Genomic DNA, 23,982 nt, shown 5'->3' with positions numbered 1-23,982 from the left:
AGGAGAACACAGAACACGGTAACAGAACAAACACCACAATATAAGCACGGACACAGGGGGAATCCAAATACCAAACCAAACAATCCTATGAACATAAAGAACAAAATACAAAACCACAGGAAAACTAAGAACACTGGGTCAAAATGACCCAGGACCATGACATTTGTTGTGTCCACATTGTCAAGCTTGTGTGTCAATTCTACATCTCTCCATTTTTTCTGTTTTATTTTGAAGAGTCTGGTGTTTCCATGTTCAGTGTGTTTTGTTTTACTTCCCCCGTGGCATCATGTTCATTTGTGTCAAGTGTGTCTCCCCATTAGCCTCCTGTGTATTTAAGTCCTCTGTCTCCTTCTGTTCTTTGTCGGGTCATCTGTTTATGTCATGCCAAGCCAGGTCAGGTCACAGAGTCTTGTTTTCTACTGTTCAAGTTCATGTTCATGTGCAGGTCAGGTTTAGTTTTCTTCACGTTCACGTTTCACATATTCCTGTTCAGTTTCATGTTCTAATTATCCTATTTGCTTAGCTGCTCCCAGTGTAGGTTTAGTTCAGTTTTTCCCTCATTTTGCTGTGCTTTCTGTTTATGTAATCAGCTACAATAAAGGCTTGCTTTTTGTTATACCTTAGTTCATTTATCCCGTGTCTGCTTTTGGATCTGCTCCATAAATACATGACAGGTGGACTCCAGCTTACACTGGAGCAGTTTGCAGCCGCGTGTCATGTGGTGGGAATGAGAATGAATACCTCCAAGTCTGAGGCCATGGTCCTCAGATGGAAAAAGGTGGAATGCCCACTTAGGACAGCAACTTGTCCCTGACCCTGTGTAGAGCGGTTTAATTATCTCAGGGTCATTTTCATGAGTGAGGAGAGAGGGGAGCACGAGACTCCCTTTTGTGTCTTCCTCCTCTCACCCCAACCAGTCGCAGCAAATGGCTGTCGCTCCTTGAGCTTGGTTTTACTGGGGATTGCTTCCTGTTAAAAGGGAGTTTTTCGTTCCCACTGTCATGACGGGTTGATGTTGCGGCTGGAGTGATGCAGATGCTGCACCGGTCCATCGTGGTGAAAAGAAACCTGAGCAAGATCATAGAAACAAGTGGCACAAATGAGCTTTCTCTAAAGGGTGGCTGGGCTCTCTCTTCGATATTAGTGGTGTGTAATACTGCTTATTTGGTATGATCCAATACCAAGTAAATACGGGCCAGTATGGCCAATACCAATACCTTTCAATAAATAAGGTGGATGCGTCATGATCTTAAGTGTTTTTTGTGATGTTTCATTTTTTATTATTAAATAGTTAAAACCCAGGACATAATTAGGACAAAGTTTATAATTAAATACAAAATGCTTTATGATTGTGGTGGGGTGTGGTCTGCGATGCTGCTTCAGGTGAGATGGACTCACCCGCACGGCATCTGCAATCACGCCTTGCTGGCTTGTGCTCTGCTTGTGTTGTTGTTGTTTTTGGTGGTGATGTGTACAGCTGGCAGCGGGAGAACTGCAGCCGTTGAATGTAGTGTTACAGCAACTGTGAGATTATTAGAAAAATAAATGATGCTGCGAAGTATGAATATGTCTTTGGGTCTGCGGTGGTGATTTAGTTATCAAGTTGTTTTTTGTTTTTGTTATTTTAGAAAAATCTTAAAGTGCACGCAAACCAATGAACAAATTAAAACAAACAAGTACTGTTGAGAAACTATAACAAAAAAAATTACAATTAAAATTCTCAACAACAAAAACAACTGGTGAAAATATAATTAATATGTAAAGAATGTAACAACCCCCAAAGCATCTAAGTCAGGTCACATGACAGCGCAACACCTAAGCACAAGAGGGGGGAGGGGCAGTAAAATGTGTCTGCTCTGCACTGACACGGGAGCAGCGAGTCCAGCAACCTGGCCGTTTTGTCTTTGCCGAAAGCACAGTATTGCAAACAAGAGCCGAACTTAAAGTAAAGAATCTCTCTCACCAGGCTAGTATCGATCCGATACTGATGCCAAATTGGTATCGATACAATCTGCCTTGAGATAATGCCTTGGTGTTCCCCTAGACAAGCTAGAGGAGGTGCTTAGGGAGAAAGAGGTATGGGCTTCACTGCTGCTGGACTCGGATAATTGGAAGAGAATGAATGGCTGAATGAATGAATAGATGGATGGATATATCTGAAGAACAAAAGTAATAATTTACACAGATTATTGATGTTAATCTGCACTCACCGAGCCTTTCTGCAGTTCTTCACAGCTGGAATCAGTCTCAGTCTTCCCTGGTATGATGTGTTGTACTTCTGCAGGTCCAACTCATCCAGAACCAACTCGGACATCTGCAACATGTAGGCCAGAGCTGAGCAGTGGATCTCAGAGAGTTCCTTCTCTGATCTGTTCTCTGACTTCAGGAACTCTTGGATCTCCTGATGTACTGTGAGGTCGTTCATCTCCATCAGACAGTGGAAGATGTTGATGCTTCTTTCAGGAGAGATTTCATTATCGTTCTTCCACTTCAGGTTGTCAATAACACTTTGGAGGTTTTCTGGACTGTTCTCTGTCTGACCCAGCAGACCTCCTAAGAGTGTCTGGTTAGACTCCAGACAGAGGCCATGAAGGAAGCGGACAAACAGGTCCAGCTGACCACTACTACTTTGGAAGGATTTCTCCATGACTTTCCACAGGAAATCATCCAGAGATGAAGATCTCTGTGCAAGCGCCTGAGTAGAATAAGGCTTCTGAGACACCCACAAATCATTCAGAGATAATTTCCTCTGGAGAATCATTTCTGGATCATCAAACAGATCATAATCATAATCATTATGATGATCATCCTCCCAGGTTTCACCAAGAAAATACTTCAGCACATCTGTCTTCTTGTTGATGTGACAGTGGAACATGTAGACTGCAGCCAGAAACTCCTGGATGCTCAGATGAACAAAGCAGTAGACTGGTTTCTGGAAGATCACACAGTCTCTTTTGAAGATCTCTGTACAAACTCCTGAGTACACCGAGGCCTCTGTCACATCCAGGCCACACTGCTCCAGGTCTTCTTGGTAGAACATGATGTTTCCTTTCTCCAGATGTTCAAACGCCAGCCTCCCCAGCTTCAGAAGAACTTCCCTGTCAGCCTCCGTCAGCTCCTGTGGACTCGTCTCACGTCCCTCGTGGTACTTGTTCTTCTTCCTCTTTGTCTGAACCAGCAGGAAGTGTGAGTACATGTCAGTCAGGGTCTTGGGCAGCTCTCCTCTCTGCTCTGTAGTCAACATGTGCTCCAGAACTGTAGCAGTGATCCAGCAGAAGACTGGGATTCTACACATGATGTGGAGGCTCCTGGATGTCTTCATGTGGGAGATGATTCTGCTGGACAGCTCTTCATCACTGAATCTCCTCCTGAAGTACTCCTCCTTCTGGGCGTCAGTGAAGCCTCGTACTTCTGTTAGCCTGTCAACACATGTAGGAGGGATCTGATTGGCTGCTGCGGGTCGGGAAGTTATCCAGACGAGAGCCGAGGGAAGCAGATTCCCCTGGATGAGGTTTGTCAGCAGCTGGCTGACTGATGACTTCTGTGTGACATCAGACAGCAGCTTCCTGTTGGTGAAATCCAATGAAAGTCTGCTTTCATCCAGGCCGTCAAAGATGAACAAAAGCTGAGAGACAGCCAGCTTCTCTGCTGAGACCTTCTGTAATGTTGGATGGAAAACATGGAGCAGCTCCAGAAGACTGTACTGCTCATCTCTGATCAGGTTCAGCTCCCTGAATGAAAGCAGAACCACCACACTGACATGTTGGTTCTCCAAGCCCTCTGCCCAGTCCAGAGTGAACTTCTGCACTGAGAAGGTTTTTCCAACACCAGCCACGCCGTTGGTCAGAACCACTCTGATGGGTCTCTGTTGGTCAGGTAAGGCTTTAAAGATGTCCTGGCACCTGATTGGAGCGTCATGGAGGGCGTCCATCTTGGAAGCTGTCTCCAGCTGCCTCACCTCATGTTGGGTATGAACCTCTTCACTCTGTCCCTCTGTGATGTAGAGCTCAGTGTAGATGGTGTTGAGGAGGGTTCTACTTCCTGTTTCATCACTTCCTTCAGTCACACGTTCACATCTCCTCCTCAGACTGATCTTATGTTCATCTAAAACCTCCTGCAGACCAACATCTGCTGACAGAAAGAAAAACAGAAAGAAAACTCTTCAATGTCTGAACAACAAGAAGAAGTCCAGTTTTCAGAAATGAGTCCATCAGCAGACAGATGTTCAGTCTTACTTTGTACACAGCTGCTCTGACTGGCTGTCTGCAGTCCAGCTCTGGTTCTGGATCTTTTTCCACACTGGGGACAGGACGAGTCTCCCGATGAAGCAGACTGGTCCCAGTATGAGGAGATGCACTGTCTGCAGAACCAGTGTCCACAGCTGGTAGAGACTGGATCCTTCAGGACGTCCTGACACAAAGCACAGCTGGACAGCTGCTCCTCCACACGAACACCGCTCCTCTTCCTCCCTCTGTGAACACATTTCTTTATCACTAAAATCATTTGAAAACTGTTGGTAAAAAAAGATCCAGATTTCATGACATTGGAGAATCGTTAAAGGTCACAGAACAAAGTAAACGTCTAGCTACTTATCTGTTTAAATTCTGGAATCAAAAAAATAATTCCTTTCATTTCATTAACACCATGAACTTTTTTCTTGTCTGCTTGTCTTATTAAACTGCAACTGATCTGTCTGCAGTTTGCTATGAGAGAAAATAGAACATTTCCTGCAGAGACATCACAGTTAAAAACCTTTTATCTGATTTTGGTTTAAAGCTCATGTTTTACACCATATTCATCCAAAATCATTGAAATTGCAGAGTAGTCACAAACTATCCCAAACCACAATAAATGAGTTAATAGCAGTTCTCTTACGAGGCCAGTTCAGGTCCATAATTGAAGAGCATTGCTGGTCCAGGCCCAAGACTGAATTGTGGAGGTCTGTCTTTCGACCAGTCACTGCTCACAGAGAGACAGCTGGATAATGTAGACTGCAACTTCTGACTTCTGCTAACACAAACATATTTGTGATCGTAGGCTATCAGTCTCTTTTCTGATGAATGTCTAGCTCTAAACACACAAACTGCAGCTACTGCAGAAAATGTTTTATTGTCAGTAACAGTGCTCTTAGATTATATTACAGTTTTTCTAGGTATCAGACAACTGCAGAGATGATCAGAGGAAAACGGGGCAAATAAATGTGTCATAAAAAGATTTTCAATGCCAGGAAATAAATTGTAGTTAAAATTCTGATACACAAAACTGATTTTCACAAATTAAAATTTGACAGAATTATTTACAGTTTATATTCAATACATTCACTTTTTCTTACGTTGTTGGTCCAGGTTCATTACTGAATTGTGGAGGTCTGTCTTTGGACCAGTCACTCCTCATAGACAGACAGCCTAATACTGGAGACTGTGACCTCTGACCTCTGCAAACACAAACATATCGCATCAGTCTGATAAATTCTCTGATGAAATTCTTTTAAGCAGCACACATGCTGCAGGTGCTGCAGATCATGTGATAGTTTCCCATCAATAATAGTCCTCTTAGATACTTAGGCAGCTAATTTCTAAACAAAAATAATCTATATCTAAAGGATATAGATATCTGATAATGATATCTATATCCTGCAGGACACTGGCCCTCGAGGCCTGGAGTTGCCCACCCCTGGTTTAGGCGATGCTAGTAAAAGCACGTGAGAAGTGAAAGGATGCCTTGAGAAATTATGCACATGGCAGAGTTTGGATGTTTTAAAAAGAGCGATAAAGGACAGAACCTGGCACTGGAAGGATAGTAGGGTGATAACTGGCAACTTGGTGCAGATGCAAAAAGGCTTTCTGCTGCATTTGCAAATAAGGGATAGAGCCAGAAACCCTGATGTCTCACTGCCGTAAAGAATGGCTGCAGCTTAGGATATGGAGATTAGATGGGGAGAAACTGGCATCCCAGTGGTAAAAGAACTTGCTTCTGCATTAGCAAATGAGAACCGGGCATCCTTGTATCAGGAAATTTGCTGCTGCATTTGCGAATGACAGATAGAGAAGAACCTGGCATCCCAGTGCAAACTTACTTGTGCACTTTGTGAAAGGAGGAATAGAAAACATCAGATGGCAGAGCAACTGATTTCCAGCTTCGCATTAAATGGTTTTAGGAGGCAGGTGCACAGAACCAAGCTTTGTCAGGTTTATATGGTTGATTGTCATTTATGCTTAGAAATATTTACTCATATATGCTTAGAGTTTATAATCAATGTCATATTGATAGAGGTCTGATCCTTAGTAGTCTGCAAAGACTGTGTGTGCATTCCAGAGTGTTCTGGCATTCACACAGCTTAAGGTCATGAGAGAGGTTATATCTTCTCTTGCTGATACATGGAATGGCAAACACACGTATATCTGTATTAGTATAAGTGCCTTCTGTTTAGATGGACTGCTGGACTTCCAGACCAGCAGGATTAGGGAAGTCGTTTATGGGGTCACATCTTGAAACCCCCCCCCCCCCCCCCCCCCACACACACACACACACACACAGACGGTACTCTTTGTTCACATGTGTACCTATGTTAATGAACCTATGCATATTCATGTAACCTCAATAAAAGAGCAGTGTTACGAGGGAGCGGACGAGAGTCTGACGGAGGTCAAGTGGGCTGAACGACACTCGGCTCCGGTCGGGTCTCCCTCATGCATAAAGAACTTTGACTACTTGGTGTTCAAAGCTTTTTGCTGTTGTATTTGAATTCTCTCGTTCCAGCGGCGGGTTTGTGTTAGGCAGACCCATCAAGCTTGTCCCTGCTACCAGGCACTGACGGGTGGGTGGAGCTACTTCTATACAAGCTACTGCAAGCAGTAGCTTCTGCCTTTGCAGCTGCAATGTTGCTTCTGCACAGAAGAAGACTTTGGATTCACATTTAGATGTGCGAGGTTAAGATGCAGTTGAAACTGGGCTACAGCCGTGTTTCATGGAAACAGATGTACTGTCATGAACAAACACTCTATTTACAAACTGGATTCATGCCAAGAAGATGGTGTGCTTGGAGTTGGGGTCGGCTGAGTAAGGCATCTCTGTCAGAAGAAGGTAAACACATATTGTCTAAGAACCAGAACGTTGAAACCCACATCCTCAGGGACATTCACTAACAACTGTGCAATAGTAGAAGTTATGCAAAAAAAGAAGCAATTATTCCAATTTTAAGAGCAATGACTGTTTACAAATAATTTATGTCAGTTATAGAATACCTTATTCATAAACAACATTTAAACACTGACACTGAGTTTTCTTACGTTGTTGGTCCAGGTTCATTACTGAATTGTGGAGGTCTGTCTTTGGACCAGTCACTCTTCATAGATATACAGCTGGATGTTGGAGACTGTGACCTCTGACCTCTGCAAACACAAATACATTTCTGATCATATCCCATCAGTCTCTCATAAATTCTCTGATGAAATTCTTTTAAGCAGTTCTCAACACACTCATTGCAGCTGCTACAGATAACGTGATAGTTTCCTAGTTCTCTTAGATTAGATTACAGATTTTCTAGGTGACTGATCAAAGGCCAACCCATTCTCGTAAAATTCTACGCTAAGTGACAAGTTGTCATTATATTACGCTTCCAGGCGCCCAACACGTCCCTATATTACGAGATCAGAAAAATGAGGAAACATGAGAACTGTGTAGAATGAATCTACACATGCACGTTCGTTTCACTAAAATCGCTTTGGAAAACACTATCTAACGTCATTAAAGTGCTGGTCAAAATTAGGGATAAGGTTATGGTTAGGGCTGGAATACATGGCTGGAATGTGTATTGCCGCGGGAGCATCATTCTGCTGGATTTCATCCATAACCCAGCATGAAGCATCACGTTCGGGTCTTGACAAATCATCACTATATTACGCCTCAGGAGTGAGAACGGGCTGCAGCTGCAGACGCATTCAGAGTGAAGTAGGGCAAATGAATAACGTTTGTCACTTTAAAAAGATCTATACATTGTAGCCTAAATTCTAACACATAAAACAGATTCGCACAAATTCTAATGTAACTGGGAAATAATTTACAGTTTTAAAGTTCAGTTTTCTTACATTGTCCGTGCAGGTTCATTATGAAATTGTGGAGGTCTGTCTTTGGACCAGTCACTCCTCACAGACACACAGCTGGATGCCGGAGACTGTGACCTCTGACCTCTGCAAACACAAACATCAATAACTGATCAGTTCTCTCTGACAGCCATATGATCAGCTGATCCCTCTGTGATATTGTGGCTGCTTCATAAGGCTGACAGGTCAGCCAATCATCAGCCAGTCTTTCTGTCTCTGAATGAACTCAGTTTGTTCTCAGCTCTTCTCTCTGATTCTGCTGCACTGACTTCACTTAAACTTACAGAGTTCAGATCTCAGCAAGAAAACAAGTCAATAAAAATCAAACTCAGATCAGTTTGAACCAATCACAGATCAATGATTCTGCCATGGTTATGTTGAAATGACTAATAAAGTTAGGAGTGTTCTTACATTGTTGCTGCAGGTCCATGACTGTAAGGTGGAGGTGTTTGTGTAACCCCGTCACTCCTCACAGACACACAGCTGGATGCTGCAGATGCTGCTCCGTCCTCTTCCTCCATCTTCTTGATGTCAGGGTGGAGTTAGTCTGAGAGGTAAACACACACACTCAGAGGTGCTGTTGTACTGGAAGCATCACACTGACGGCTTTCTAATGTTGGAGCTTTGGCCCTAAAGTCCAAACCAGTTATTTTAGAGGCTCAAAGTCTTTAAAAAACACCAAAACCATCACATTATTTAATAAGTACATGATGATGAAGGAACTCAGTGTGTTTGGATCATCATCATGGTGAGGAGCCCACATGTTACGGCTCCTTTGGAGAGAAGCTGAGGATCACTGCAGGAAGTGAGCTCATGAAACCAAAGTGCTGTTTGTGAGCAGGATGACTCTGTTATTGGACCTGCTCTGTGTTCTACACATGATCAATACTTCAAATATCTGTAAACATGTCATCTTATATTTGTTGCACTTGGTCACATCTGTCTTTAAAATAGATTTTAATGTCACTGAGAGTTCTTTTCTACCTTTATTGATTTATTTTGGAATAAATTAAATATAAAGGTGCCAAAAACTGCCTGCAGCTTCTGCTCTGTGACAGGAAACTACTGTCAGGCTCAAAATGACTTCAGATTATTCATCACAGGGTGTTTATAGATCACAGGACACGTTACCGTTTTACTGTCGATGTGTTAGTTTAAAAGAATGACGTGATAGGGGCGGGTCTTACTGTGAACCTGCGCGCTCATTGGCTAATACCCTGAGACTGACAGGTGGTTATCCAATCAGCGTGCGGCCTCACACGGACATAAAACTCTTAAAGTTTGTTTCAGATCAGACCAGGGCCCTGTTTCAGGAAGCCGGTTTAGTGGAAAAACTGAGTAAGTATACCCTGAGTTAACGAAAACTCTGGGTTTTCGGTTTCACAAAGCGAGTTCAGCTGAAGCCTGAGTGAGTCACTATGACGACACACTCCGTGAAGCTAACCTGCCCCCTAGCAGGTTTACTACAACTAACCCTGACTGTCTCCGCCTCTTTGTCAGAAACCTGACAGTAGGAAGTGTCAGACATGGCGTGCCACTTCCTTGAAGAGCCAGTAGATGTTGAAGCCCAAATTCTCCGCAGAGCTCTCCGCCGGGAGAGAGTGATCAGAGCGCGTTTGGACATTTTATCATTTCCTGATGATTTCCTGTGTGAACGTTACCGTTTCTCAGCACAATCTATAAGTTATTTGGATAACATCCTCAGGCCTAATATTACGCATGTGACACATCGCGGACATCCTCTCTGTACATATTATTTGTATCGCACTTCAGTTTTTTGCAAACGGGAGCTTTCTGTATAATATTGGTGACGCTGAGCACGTTTCCAAGGCTACCGTCTGTCGGGCAGTCAGGAATGTTACAGTTGCACTGAAACGTCTCCTCGTCTGTGGTGTTCCCCGGTCACAGACCCACAAGATTCATCAAAGAGGGATGCCACAAAATTGCAGGTATCAGGATGAACGAAACTTAATTTATGGTGTGGTGATATTTGGACTACTACTTAAATTTTACATTTATTCTCACGGTTCCCAGGCGTGATTGGCTGTATAGATGGCACTCACATTCCAATCATTGCTCCTTCAGTAAATGAAGGAGACTATGTGAACAGGAAGTCTTTCCACAGCATTAATGTGCAGGTACATAGTTCCCTGTAGCATTTCAAACTAACAAATTATTTCATTATAGTAATGGATGCTAATTTGTGTTCTCTGCACTGTGAAGATCATATGTGATGCTGCCAACATTATCACAAATGTGGAAGCCAAGTGGCCAGGCTCTGTCCATGACTCACAAATATTCCGTGAATGTACACTGAGCACAAAATTTGGACATGGTGAGTTGAGAATACTGTAAAATATATAAAGACCAATTGCTTCAGGGACATTTGAACTGAAGTGTATCCTTCTGTCTTAGGAGAGTTCACTGGCTACTTGCTTGGTGATAGGGGGTATCCATGTTTACCCTATTTGCTTACCCCTTACCCTGACCCTGAACCGGGCCCACAGCAGCGATATAATCTGGCTAATTGCAGGACAAGAGCCAGAATTGAAATGACTATCGGAATGCTTAAGGCCCGGTTCCAGTGCCTGCAAAGACTCAGGGTCACCCCAGAAAGGGCATGTGACATTATTGTGGCATGTGTGATTCTTCACAACATTGCCACAATTAGAGGAGAACACTGTCCTTCTGAACCAAACATCAGCAGTGATCCAAACCATGAACATCCTGACCCTCCCACGGACATACAAGATGGAAGCGCAGTCAGAGACACCATATGTCACAATCATTTCTTTTGACCCATCACCTCAACATGTTGAAAGACGAATAAACAGATTTTTTGTTCAACTGGCTTTATTGGTCGCCTGTGTTTCCTGTACACAAAGTATTAAAAGATGTAAACCTCATAAAGTGTCTCTGTTGCTTCCTCCTCTGTAACAGCTGTCAATGTTTCTTCATTATTTTCCTGTAGTAAAGAAATAAACAACATTGCTGTTCTACTGTAAACTCATATAATCTGTGGAGTATTACTCACAACTGCATGTTGGTCTGGCTCAACAGGAGGCTGCACCAGATGCAGTACACCACCACCATCAACTGATAGAATATGAGGTTTATACAGGTCACTTATAACTTACAAGGGACCAAATGGCAATTAACAAACATACCAATCACCTTACACTTCATTGTCATTATGCTCTCAAAGACAACCAAGACTGAGGGAAGGCAAAATCAGTAGGAAAATAACTTCACTACAAAATAATCCATTATGGTAAAGAGTTTATCAAATGAATGAGCAGCACTGCAAAGGTGACTGTGAAGAAAGGATGTATGCACATCATGTATTATTTTGGATTTACCCCTTATGTAGGCACTTGTGTCTTGCGGGGTTATTGACTCAGAGGATGTCCCCGCAGAGATGCCTTCGGCCACAGGGCGCCCACTGTTTTGGCTGAGGGCCAACTGCTCAGCCTCTGTGAGTGGTGGTGGTGGAGGACCCCCACCTGTTTTTCGGGCCTCTGCTTTTTTTCTGTTGGCTATAACGGGTCACATTTGAGCACACAGAGTAAGCAGATATGTACTTGTAATGTGCTCAGATAATTTCAATAAGTGCTTACAGAGGGGAAATTAATGTAGCCTCTAACTGCAATTGATTTACATAGGACAAACAGACCAAGCACTATGGCTCATAATACAATTACACCTCACCTGTTTGGACTATATTTTTATATTTCATTTTTACTTGCTGCCAGGAACGTTTGGGGCCTGTTGGGTTGCACCTGTGCTCACATCACGTCACAAAATAAAATGTATGAAATAAAAAATAAAATATAATAAAATAACGTGTTAAATGGGTGGAAATCCCTAGATCAATGTTTAAATTAACACTCACGCATTGACTCTGTCGGCTATGTTTTGCCATGCATGCTCTCTTTCTTTTGCAGCTGTGCCTGTGTTACTTTTTTTCCGCGGAATTTGCATGTTATCGGCATATGCTGCCATCAGAATTTCGGCCTCAAGCGCTGTAAAATACATTGACCGCGCCTTCTTTCCCTCCGTCTCCATGGTGACTCGCTTAATCTGTGCTCCACTAATCAGGGCTTTATGTATCCTCGTCCGCGCGCTTCACTTGGGGTTAAAGCAACTCCGCGTTGACTGAACTACTTGTTATCAGCCTTTCTGAAACCGAATATTCCAAGTTGGACAGTTCGGGGTTACTCAACCCTGAGTATCGTTTTTCACTCTGAGTTTTCTAAACCGGCTTCCTGAAACAGGGCCCTGATGTTTCTGCTACAGCCTGTTTACCGATATAATCAATATCAGATATCAGAGCAACAGAAACGTCGGTGATCAGGACGCCGGGACTGAGAACAGGAAGTGGCTCAAACGTCGCACTTTCATAAAATCAGCCTGAACTCCTCTGACGGAGTTTCTGTCGCCATTTTAGTTTTTAAAAATGCCGTCATAGGGGCGGGTCTTACTGTGAACCTGCGCGCTCATTGGCTAATAACTTGAGATTGAAAAGTCGTTATCCAATGAGCGCGCGGCCTCTTCCGACATAAAGTTGTTTCCTTTGAAAAACCAAAGTCTGATTATTTTTGCCTCCACTGACGGAGCCTGTTGTTCCCGCCACAGAGACACAGTAATGTCAGAGCGGTGTTTACACTCAGCTGCCTCAGCACAGCTCTCACTCTCCTCCTGCTCTCTCAGCTAAACTCACTTCCTCTCTACTTACAGGAAACCAGCGCTCAGAGGAGCCGACCAGCCTCACGTTTCACCCACAGACACGAACAGCGTGGAATTATTTTATGTCATAAGAAGAAACATATTCACGTTGACACTCGCCTGCATCAGCTCCACCTTCCTCCTCCTGCTGCTCTGAACGGAGGATCAACACTTTCACTTTCACTGCTGCTCCCTAAACACAGAGGATGCTGGGACTTGTAGTTTTTACCTTGTGTGATATTTATGGCTGTGACACTAAATCACAGCACGAAGACTTCCTGCAAACATGTCACAGGCGATAAAAGTTTCACATTAAAGGTGAAGTTATTTTTCTGTCTCGTGTTCAATAAACAGTGAGCTGGGAAAACTGAAGAACAGACTTCAGACGTTCCCTGCAGAGTTTCTGCTGCTCGGTCGTCTGCATGTTGCTGAGACTGAGCTGATGATGAAGCTGTGATGGGTTTATGGCACGTTTGGTTCTGGAGAAGAGTTTTGCTGTCGGTGCAGGTGAAATGATCAGAGGTTACAGCCTCTGGTTAAAGTGGAGGCAGCGATCAGGACAGCTGAGCAGCAGAGGTCTCGAGGGTCCTAAAGTGTAAAAGCATCAGTGTTAGTAACACAAAGATCACAGAATGGGATCATCCACACAACACTAACATCTAAATCCACGGCAGGAACTCTTCCAGTGTCCTGAAAAATCTGCGATGCTGAGATTAAAATCTGTCTGCTCATCTTAATGCAACATTTACTAAAGTCTGGTAGAAGTTTTACTGATTTCCAGTCACTTAGCAGACGTGTGGATAGGTGGTGGGTTGTAGAGCAGACTGAAAGCTTTAAGTTCATCCTCTGATTAAAAACAGATACAGGAAGTATAACGCTGGTGTAAGACAGGAAACAGCAACACGGCAGCCATCTTTTTCCTCCCATGATGACCAGTGTCCCAGCAGAAGCTGGGGTTTGTTAGATCCTGTTGGATCCAGAGGAAACAGGCTGAAAGAGTCGATCGGGGGGATCATGGTTTTATTATGTGCTCGTTATGATTGAAGCTCTGGTTGTGTGTTAGAGACCTGCAGATTCCTCCACTCTGCCTCCTCCTCTGCAGGAATCAGCCTCTTGGCTGGTTTTATTCACCAACGTGAAGAAAAGCATCAAACTAATCCAAGTTCATTGTGAAAAGCCTGAAAATGGAGGAATAAATCTGTCAGTTACCGTATAAAGTTTGAGTTTGTCAGTGTTTTACACGGAGACGCTCGTCAGATGTTGAATGTTTAGCATGAATGTTCCACATCTGGAGAAACCTTCAAGATTAAAGCCAGTGAAAAGTGAAGAGTTTCTGCAGCAGCCGCACTTCCTGCAAATCTGTTCTTTCAAAATAAAGTGAAGAGTCTAAAATCATATTCACGACAGGTTTAAAGGTGGTCACATGGTTTTAGCGGAATGCCTACGTGGGCGCGTCCGAGTGATTTTGACTCGTGCAGCGTGGAGCAGTAAACACTTGTTTTTGTTCATCTGGACTCATGAAGGATTCCAGTTAGCACATTTCCAGCCAATGAAACGTAACTGAAGGAAATTGCCGTCCCGGGTTTCCTCCGTGGCGTGAGCGATAAGCAGAGTTTTTCCCTTTCCTTATAAGATTCCTAATTATTCAAAGTAACACTCAAGTATGCAGTTCAGCGGGTTAGTTACAGCGCCGGGAGCAGTTAGGAGAACAAAGTGACACATAGACTGTTTCAGGTTGCTCTCCCACAATCAACTCAAAGGTTTATTCAGTACAAAACAGCTTATATAGAGGAAAAAAGGTTCGTGTGTCAGCATGTTCTCAGTTCAAACCGGTACAGACCAAATAAGGAAACGTCTTCCTGACTTCTGAGCAAAGAAGTATCCTTTGTGTAGTTTATCAGCTCAGCTACAATTTATGATCATCCCAGCAAAATACACTCCTAGACATAGAATACAGAGTTCTTTCATTAGTGAATTCTGAAACAAACCACCTGGCTTTTTAACAAGCTCTTTTCTAAAAGATAAGGAAGGGAGGATGGGAGTAAGGAAGTGGTCTTGTCTCTGTGGTATTTTCGACCTTGGGGTACCAGCCTGTGATTCTTACACATCAATACATGGGTCACAGAGAAAGAGAAAAACAACTAGTAAATGGGCCTTATTGAGTAACAGTTTTCAAATCATTAAATCACTACAAAACAATATCCTGTAAATGCTACCATGGTATCAAAATATCACAACAGTTCTCTCCTTTTATCATAAAATGATAACATAGTATAAAGACAGAATGTAATAACATAATCTAAAGACAAATCATAAACGTAAAACAGATCATGAATCTGGTCCTTCGAGCAAGCTTAATATCAAAATCCTGAGAGCGTATACATGGTATCACACAACAGACAATAATCATCGAAAACATACTGCAAAGGCTACAATTAGTTCCTTCCATTTTCCAAACGTGTCCTGCAGCCACTTATCTAGCCACTGACCGTGGCCTGTATTGGCAATTAGTTCTATCTTCAATGCTTCAAGTCTATTCATAGCTTGTGTGAATGAACCGTTAGGGGCGGTGTTATTGGGAATGAAAGTACAGCATACATCAACGGTTACTAGACCACAGGTACCGGTCCAATTAACAGGTAAAGCTAATCTAAGGGTATTATTGCACAACCAATAAGCATGTGGGATTGGTCTGGTCAGGCGCGTGACCATGTGTGATTTAACTAACTCCCCCCAGTCAGTATCATTTAATACACCGTCTGGGGGAACAATGATCGATTCTCCGCTCGAACTTGAACTGTGTGTGTGTTCCTCCAGATATGATACAACTTCAGCCACAGAGACAGCTAGCCATGTCTCATTACAGCGTGCACCTGGGGAGTCAGAGAAGAATGTATAGTTATCCTTTGTATAATCTATGTGTGTGTCTGGGCCAGTTAACTTTAGTCTGCGCAGACATATCATACTAGTATTAAAATGGAAAGGGATCTGTCCTAAGGGCAGTGAGGGTTTTAACCTATTCTTAGGGCGTTTCATTGGGGCGCAGGTCCCTGCCGTGTCAGTAGATAACTTCAATAATTCGCCTAATGGAGTCTCAGGGTTAGTTGGTGTGTGTGTGTGTCTAAGTAGGCAGTCGAGAGGGCTCAGAGTCAACTGTAAAGTGTCTTTAAGGAGAGCATTATCTCCGCCGATTTTCTCTAGTCCCTCAGTGAGGGGGAAACCGGATATGGGGTATCCTACTATTACCTGTTCTGGATTAGCCTTTGAACAGACATAACAGTTACTGTTTCCTAAATCACGAGCGGCTGTTCTGGCATTTTCATACCAGGCGTTAGCTCCTGCTCTAGAGGGTGCATAAAATGGTTTATTAGTGGCGTCTATGTTGTCATTTACTGATTTTAGGGAACGTGAGGAGTGCATTAAGTAGGTGTCTTGCAAAATGGAGCATGAGGTATCGTCAGCAAAATATGACCTGCAGAAATGTGAACATGGTTGCAGTTTACAATACAAAATAGCAAAGAAAAATCCTAAGGTTAATGCGATCGATATGATAAATAACCTAAATATATAAGAAAAACAGTTCTTCAGTCGTCTCCTGGCCTGGTCCCAGGTTCGAGAGACATTGAATAAGGGTCGTATGATGACAATGGGCATTTCATTTTCTCCATTATCAGGATGAAATGAGTCTGGCTTTATCAGATTAGACATCATGTGGTACTCTCGGCTTTCTGTTCCTGCTGAATGTTGAGTACCTTGTTCTTGTTCACGTGAAGGATCAAAGAGCTCTGAGCCTTGGCTCTTTCAGGTGTTGTGTGTTAATCAGTAGTTGCGTGTGTGTAGGTGAATTGGATCCAGGCGCTGGCTCGCCTGAGATGTCATCTACCCGTGTGTGTTTATTTGTTCTTGTTCCTGGCGCTGGCCCGCCTGAGATGTCGTCTGCTTGATCCGACGCCTGAGATGGTCCGATTGGGCTGGTCTTAACCCTGCTGGCATGAATCCACTGAGGTTGTCCGTCTGTGAGGATGCTGGTTCTTCGTCACTGCCAGTACAGCCTGGGGGCTGGAAAACGCAGCCTCCCAGAGTGTCCTTGGTTTTAGCAACTTCTCCAACACGCATCTCCTTGTCTCCACTGGTGGAACTGTGGAGGGGAGAGCCTGAGAGAGACAAACTTTCTGATAGTTATTATTCAGTGTTTCTACCAAATTGTAGACATAGTCGGACAATGCAATATCTACATCACCTTCTAATAGCGGTGCCCCTCTGGAAGCTGACCATGGTGTTGGAAATAATCTTATTTCAAATGGAGATAATTTGGTTACTGCAGATGGAGTCATTCTAATCTCACAGAGGACTTGAGGAAGTAATTTGACCCAGGTCATTAAAGTTTTAGCACACTTTTGAATTACTTCTAATGTGAATGAAGATCCTCTATCACTGTTTTTTTTTTTTTTTTTTTTTTTTTCTAAATGACATCAGAAACAGCAGTATGCGACATTACGTGATGGCAGAGCTTCAGTTCATCCTTTGTCATTTTTTTTTTTTTTTTTTTTTAATAAATAGGACAGGGGGAATGAATGAGAGAGAGAGGGGGAGAGAAAGAAAGAAAACCAAAGGGGAGAAGAGACGGTGAGAAGGGGGGGGAAGAGAGAGAAAAAAAAAAAAAAAAACAAACAAACAAACAAAAACAAACAGAGGAGACAGCAAACAACAAAGAGCAACATAATAATAGAGAAAACAAAGCACCATCACAATAAACTAGCTAGTCATAGATATCAGTATTTACTAAATAATAAACGATATTGTGCAGCACGCAAGATAGACAGCGCACAGTGTGCTTTGAGGCAGCAGCCAAGAAAGCTTTAGTCCGCGTCTGTGAATACCCATGTGTGCATACCTGTGTGGATCAGCATGCTTGCATTCCAAAGGTTTCTCCATGTAATGATCTGCTAGGGAGTGTGGGGGGGCCACAGCCCCGTCCTCCAGGGTGTGAAGCGGGTATGGAGGAGATCAAAACTCCAGACATCCAGAGGCCCCCAGAACACAAGAGACCATGGAAGACCAACAGAGGGGCAGCCGCGCCACTGTCCCAGTAAGAGCTGAGGAGAGTCCCAGATGAGGGCTCACTCAGCAGCCGCGGAGCAGAAGTCAGGGGGAGTTGCAGTGACGCGCCCGTGAGCTCCGCCGGCCCCCAGCTGCGCCTGAGTGACCGAGCCCTAGGCCGAGAGGCCGGGGGCACCCCACCTCCAAAGGGGCCCGAGCGAGCCCCAGGCCCCAGGCCCCGACAAGCGGCCGCCAAGGAGTGAGCCGGTGTGCACCCGGACGCCCACCCCCAGACACAAAGAACCACCAACACACCGACACCTGAGGGAGTCCGCCACCGGCAGGGGAAGTGGTGGTGGGTGGAGATAGGCCTCCAAACCTTGGAGGGCCTGAGGTGTCCCCAGAGAGGTGGCGTCTGATACCCAACCTGACATATAGACACAGACATACAGGCACACACAGACACAAACATCCATTCCCACCCTCATGCTCTCATATGCACTCACTCCACACTCAACCAACGTGGAGACAGACATAAAGAGACGCTGTACACACAATCACACTCCCCAAGCGTACTCTACAAACCGGGTCTAGGTACCCTTGCCCCTGGAGGGGGGAATTGCACCCAGACCCAGGTGGTGTTACCCTTTTCCCTGCGGTGGGGAGAGGCAGACCACCCCGACTCCGCAGCAGCAGGGAGGCCCCATACCCCAGACCGCAGTCGGACGGCCAACTCCTCCTACTAGCCCTCCCGCTCCAGCAGGCCGCAGAGAATGGGGGTGGGAGAAGACTCCAAACCTCCCTCCACCCGCTCATTGTAGTGTTGATGCATATGTGTTCTAAGGTGCAATTAAAACCCAGGAGGGCATGGAGCTACCTGCCAAGGAGCAGCAGGTAGGCGCGTAGTCCCTCCTGCTAACCCTCAATGACTAAGTGTATTTAAAATTTAGAGGTGGGCAACGACGTCAGGGGTGAGGTATACACCCTGATGGTGATTTGGACTCCGTGATTGTGCCCACCCCCAAGATCCTATATGTATGTGTAATGAGAGTGTGAATAATGTGAATGTCTAAGTTGTGGGATAAAATTGAGGCAGAGGCAGCCAGAAGGGGACAGGGGGGGGGGGGTAGCCTCCTCTGCACCCTGGTGACATACCCCCACTCCAAGGCCCTGCATGTGTGGGTGGTTGTGGAGGAGCGGGAAGAGGGAGGCAGCTGGAGATGGGGAGGGAAGGAAGGGAGGGGCAGGTAACCCCTCCCTGGGGCCAGCTCCCCCGCTGACCCCAGTAGGCACTCCCACCCTCCGCGACCCGCCAGGGAAGGGGGGCCCAGGCCCATCAGACCGGGGCCCAGTGCAGTAGCGCCCCCCGGCTCCACAGAGCCCTGGACAGTCCACCCAACCCCACCACAGAGAAAACTGCACCCACCCCACCAACCACACATCTTCCAGACTACATAAGACGGTAAACGCCCAGGCTGAGATCTTCCTCCACCTCTCCTGTATCTCCCCCTCCTGCAGAGAGTTCCTGAGAGAAGAAAGCTCCTGCAAGATGTGACCATCCCCCCCACCAGTTGAAGAGCCCCCCAGGCGGCTCGATGCACCGGCGGCACCCTGCTCCAGGGCCGGGCCCCCATGCACCCACCCGCCCACAACCCCGGCAACACACCAACCAGGACCCGAGCCCCCGAGGCCCGGCCCGGGCCCCAGCCCAGAGACGGAGCGCCCCCAGAACCTCACGCCCATCCCGGACCCACCCAGGGGCAGCCAGGTTGCCTCTATCCTCTATCACTGTTAATTTGGTGAGGTATTCCGAATCTGGGTATTATTTCATTGCTCAACTTTTGACAGACTACTTCTGCAGTTTCTTTTGAGGTTGGATAAGCTTCTACTCATTTACTAAATTGATCCTGGTAGTACTTGATGCTTCCTTGTACTGGCATGTGTGTAAAATCAATTTGTAATGTATGAAATGGAAAATCTGGTTGTGGTAAATGCTGATGTTTTGCTTTTGGTTTTCCTACATTAGTTCGTGCACATGTTAAACAAGTTGCTAATATGCTTTTTACTGCATGTGATGTTTTCTCAATTACAAATGTTGATTTTTATTGCCCCTATTACCCCTCTTTGTCCGACATGACTCACCACGTGAAAATGTCGGACAAGGACTGGCAGTAGGGAACATGGGAGGGCAATCAAACCCTCAACATTTTTGTATAGGCCATCCCTGTCATCTAAGGTACAGTCATTATTCTCCCAATATGTGTAATCACATGCAGAGGCTTGCTCTTGTATGAATTTTAAATCAACATTTGTTCCTAAATAGTCTGGGAGTTTAACAAGTGACAGCTGTAGGGGCACAGATAATACTTCCTGTGGAGGTGCTGTGGCTGTGATGCAGCTGCAGCCTTGGCTGTCACGTCTGCTAGGGCATTACCTGTTGCTTCGTCTGTGTCAGCTGTACTGTGTCCTTTCGTTTTTACAACTGCAATGGCCGATGGTAGCTGTATAGCCTGCAAAAGTCTTTGCACAAGATCAGAATTAGCAATCGGTTTTCCATCAGCAGATCTAAATCCTCCTTGTCTCCACAATGTGCCAAAGTCATGTACGACGCCAAACGCATAGCGGCTGTCTCCACCTGTAACTCACAAGCGCGTATTAAAGCCATGAGCTCTGCTTTTTGTGCTGAGTGAAATGGTAATGAGTGAGCCTCTAGTATGATGTCAGGCAATGTCACCACTGAATAGCTGTGGATTCCTGTATACGTGTCATGCAGTCATGATCGTCAAGCCTGTCTGAGCCATCCTGTCGGTCAGAAGAACACAGCATAGGATCAATAAATGTGCTGGCGAATTGGGTGTGCTGCTCGCTTTTATAGTGAGATTTGCATATGTTGTTTAGTTATGTTTGCTAGAATGGTCGTGACCTGGTGATTGGTGTGTAGAATAGTGTCATGTGAGAGTGTGAGCTTCTCGCAGTCCCTTATCATGATAGAGCAAGCTGCTACTGCTCTCAGGCAGGTCGGCATTCCTGAACAACCACGGACAGCACCTTGAATAGAAGGCTACTGGACGGTAGCCACTGCCATGCTCTTGGGCCAGTACACCTGTGCAGGTTCACAACAGTCATGCAGAATGTGGTCATGAAAAGAACAGTCTGGTATCCACTGTCTGCAATAGTTCACCATGCCTAGGAAGGACAGCATTTCCTTCTGTGTAGTGGGCTGAGGGACGGAGGTCACAGCTTTGACCCTGTCTGCAGTCATGGAACGTTTTCCGTGAGACAGTGTGAATCCCAAACATTGAACAGAAGTCTGACAGTACTGCATTTTCTTTGCCGATGCTTTGTGGCCAGTCTGTTGGAGGTGCTGGAGAAGCATGTGTGTAGCAGTTTGACATAGTTCCTCACTGAAGCACAGAGGAGGAGGTCATCCACGTGTGGATCAGGGTACAGTCCTGGAGGAGTGAAGCTGTCCAGGGTAGCACGGACCACCATTGAGAAAGCAGCAGAGCTGTCTACCATGCCTTGGGGCAAACAAGTCCAAGTGTACTGCTTATTTCTATGTGTAAATGCAAATAACGGCTGTGTGTCTTCATGCACAGGCACTAAGAAAAGGCAGAGCATAAATCCACCACAGTAAAATGTGTGGCTGTTGACGGAATAAATGTCAATATGCTGCGAACGTCTGGAACAAAAGGTGACAGAGGCATAATGACTGCATTAATTTGCCTTAAGTCTTGTGTAAAATGCCATACGCCAGGTTTGTTAGGCTTTGGCACAGGATTGACAGGAGTGTGGGCTTTGTTACTCCTGTAGTCAATAAATCTCCTATGATGACATCTAGAGCTGAGGTTTTTTTCGGTGGAAATGGGATATTGCTTGACATATACTGGCTTGTTGCATATAAGGCATAAAGTCAATATAAGGTATAAGGTAGATCTATGTGTCGACATGGTGTAGTTATGTCATAACCTATGTCTGAGTTATGTGACAAAATCACTGTTTGACCTTCACTTGTGTGAGCAGTTATCATGTTGTTGAACAGTGTGAGAGAAACAAAAGTGTGGCTTGTTGTATTTGTACACGTTTTTTTTTTTTTTGGCACAGAGTGTGACGTGGAATACCAGAAAAAAGGTGTTGAGTTCATTCTCTGCTGAGGCGTCCAGCTGACACAGAGGCTGTTCCTTCTCCATGATGCATAGGGCAGAGAAAACATAAGCTGTTATCAGTGTCAGCAAACATTTCACACTTTGTGTTAAATTAAATACACAAATTCATTTTTGCTCTGGGTGTCTGCGGCTGCTGGAAAACTGAGCTAAATTTGCACCTCTAGCTTGTCTACCTTGTGGATTGTAAGGCTGCTTAGATGTGGAGCCATTATTGCGTGCTCCCGTTGTTGCCAGTTACCTTGACTGGAAGAGCTCCGCTGACGCCTAGTGGCCGGAACTTGTACTGCGTTCTGTGGTCGAGGCGGGCGTGCTTTGTCGGAGACTGCAAATCGATACTCACGAAACCAGTGTCCTATTTTTCCACAATAAAAACACACATCTCTACTCTTATCTTTCCTTCCTCTGAAATCTCCTTGCTGTGCTGGAGCGGGTCCTGCATACATCATTTTTCACTTTCCTCTGAGCCTTCAACATCAAAATTCAACATTATCTTAACACTTTTAGCTTTCGTGGTAGTATCTGCACTGGCCTTCAGTTTTACTGACCTGTTTTCTAGCGATAATCGTTCGGGATAGGGCTCCGGAAATAAATTAGAATGCATTGAACTTATAGTTTTTAAGTTGTAAACAAAGTCAGTCACGTAAGTACTTCTGCATGTTCTGGTTACGTAATCATGGAAGTCTTCACCGATTCGCGGACACGTTGCACGTGACCGGAAGTGGGAGGCGTACTGAGCCGTTATTTGAAACTTTATATTTTTTATTTTATTATTTTTTGGTTTTACAGATAATTTCGATCTTTTTATCGGACCTGTCTGTGGTCTTTGAATTATTCTGCACCATGTTCAGTGATTTCCAGAGGGGTTTACACGCTTTGAAGGATTTATGTTAGTATTTTGCTGCGGCACAGCTGAGGTTACTTTAAATTTATTGCTAGCAATTTTTGTTTGGGTGAGCAACTTCTCACTTAACGAGCAACTTCTCGCAATACAACAGGCAACTTCCTGTGTCTTTCTGCTTTTAATTTACCTTATTCGGGGACTAAAGAAGTCGTCAGTGTATCTCTCTGGATCACTAAGTGAAACTTGCATCAGCATATCCCGTTTTTTTTATGGATCACTGAGAAAGGCATAACACAGTCTTATAAAATAAAAGACGAGTGCCTACCTTCGTCAGCATCCCACTTCTGACACCAAATTGAAGGAAATTGCCATCCCGGGTTTCAACCGTGGCGTGAGCGATAAGCAGAGTTTTTCCCTTTCCTTATAAGATTCCTAATTATTCAAAGTAACACTCAAGTATGCAGTTCAGCGGGTTAGTTACAGCGCCGGGAGCAGTTAGGAGAACAAAGTGACACATAGACTGTTTCAGGTTGCTCTCCCACAATCAACTCAAAGGTTTATTCAGTACAAAACAGCTTATATAGAGGAAAAAAGGTTCGTGTGTCAGCATGTTCTCAGTTCAAACCGGTACAGACCAAATAAGGAAACGTCTTCCTGACTTCTGAGCAAAGAAGTATCCTTTGTGTAGTTTATCAGCTCAGCTACAATTTATGATCATCCCAGCAAAATACACTCCTAGACATAGAATACAGAGTTCTTTCATTAGTGAATTCTGAAACAAACCACCTGGCTTTTTAACAAGCTCTTTTCTAAAAGATAAGGAAGGGAGGATGGGAGTAAGGAAGTGGTCTTGTCTCTGTGGTATTTTCGACCTTGGGGTACCAGCCTGTGATTCTTACACATCAATACATGGGTCAGAGAGAAAGAGAAAAACAACTAGTAAATGGGCCTTATTGAGTAACAGTTTTCAAATCATTAAATCACTACAAAACAATATCCTGTAAATGCTACCATGGTATCAAAATATCACAACAGTAACTACAGATGAAGACAAACACATTGAAGCTGCCTGACTCTCGAGTGCGGCTGCATGCTCCCATTTTCAGTC

General features: G+C 44.5%; 1 protein-coding gene across 3 annotated transcripts in view; it reads right to left on the bottom strand.

Annotated features, from left to right (window-relative positions):
• Positions 1-13,088, bottom strand: part of LOC308386161 (NACHT, LRR and PYD domains-containing protein 12-like) — a 39,988-nt gene extending 26,900 nt beyond the window's left edge. Inside the window, exons 1-9 of one of the 3 annotated variants that reach the window (XM_080865496.1) lie at positions 12,838-12,967; positions 11,462-11,638; positions 8,514-8,649; positions 8,088-8,189; positions 7,290-7,391; positions 5,333-5,434; positions 4,876-5,007; positions 4,236-4,471; positions 2,211-4,131 (exon numbers count right to left, since the gene is read on the bottom strand). In XM_080865496.1, coding sequence (XP_080721622.1) covers positions 2,211-4,131; positions 4,236-4,471; positions 4,876-5,007; positions 5,333-5,434; positions 7,290-7,391; positions 8,088-8,189; positions 8,514-8,623 — 2,705 coding nt within the window. In that variant the 5' untranslated portion in view covers positions 8,624-8,649; positions 11,462-11,638; positions 12,838-12,967. Of the gene's footprint in view, positions 1-2,210; positions 4,132-4,235; positions 4,472-4,875; positions 5,008-5,332; positions 5,435-7,289; positions 7,392-8,087; positions 8,190-8,513; positions 9,085-11,461; positions 11,639-12,837 lie in introns of those variants that run through there. The other 2 variants (XM_080865497.1, XM_080865498.1) reach the window with 2 other exon arrangements.
• Between the last annotated feature and the right edge of the window lie 10,894 nt (positions 13,089-23,982).

This window comes from Rhamphochromis sp. 'chilingali', assembly GCF_963969265.1.
Source record: "Rhamphochromis sp. 'chilingali' genome assembly, chromosome: 18".
Lineage (NCBI taxonomy): Eukaryota > Metazoa > Chordata > Actinopteri > Cichliformes > Cichlidae > Rhamphochromis > Rhamphochromis sp. 'chilingali'.
Note: the sequence above shows the minus strand (reverse complement) of the source record. Positions and strands in the feature narration are given on the sequence as shown.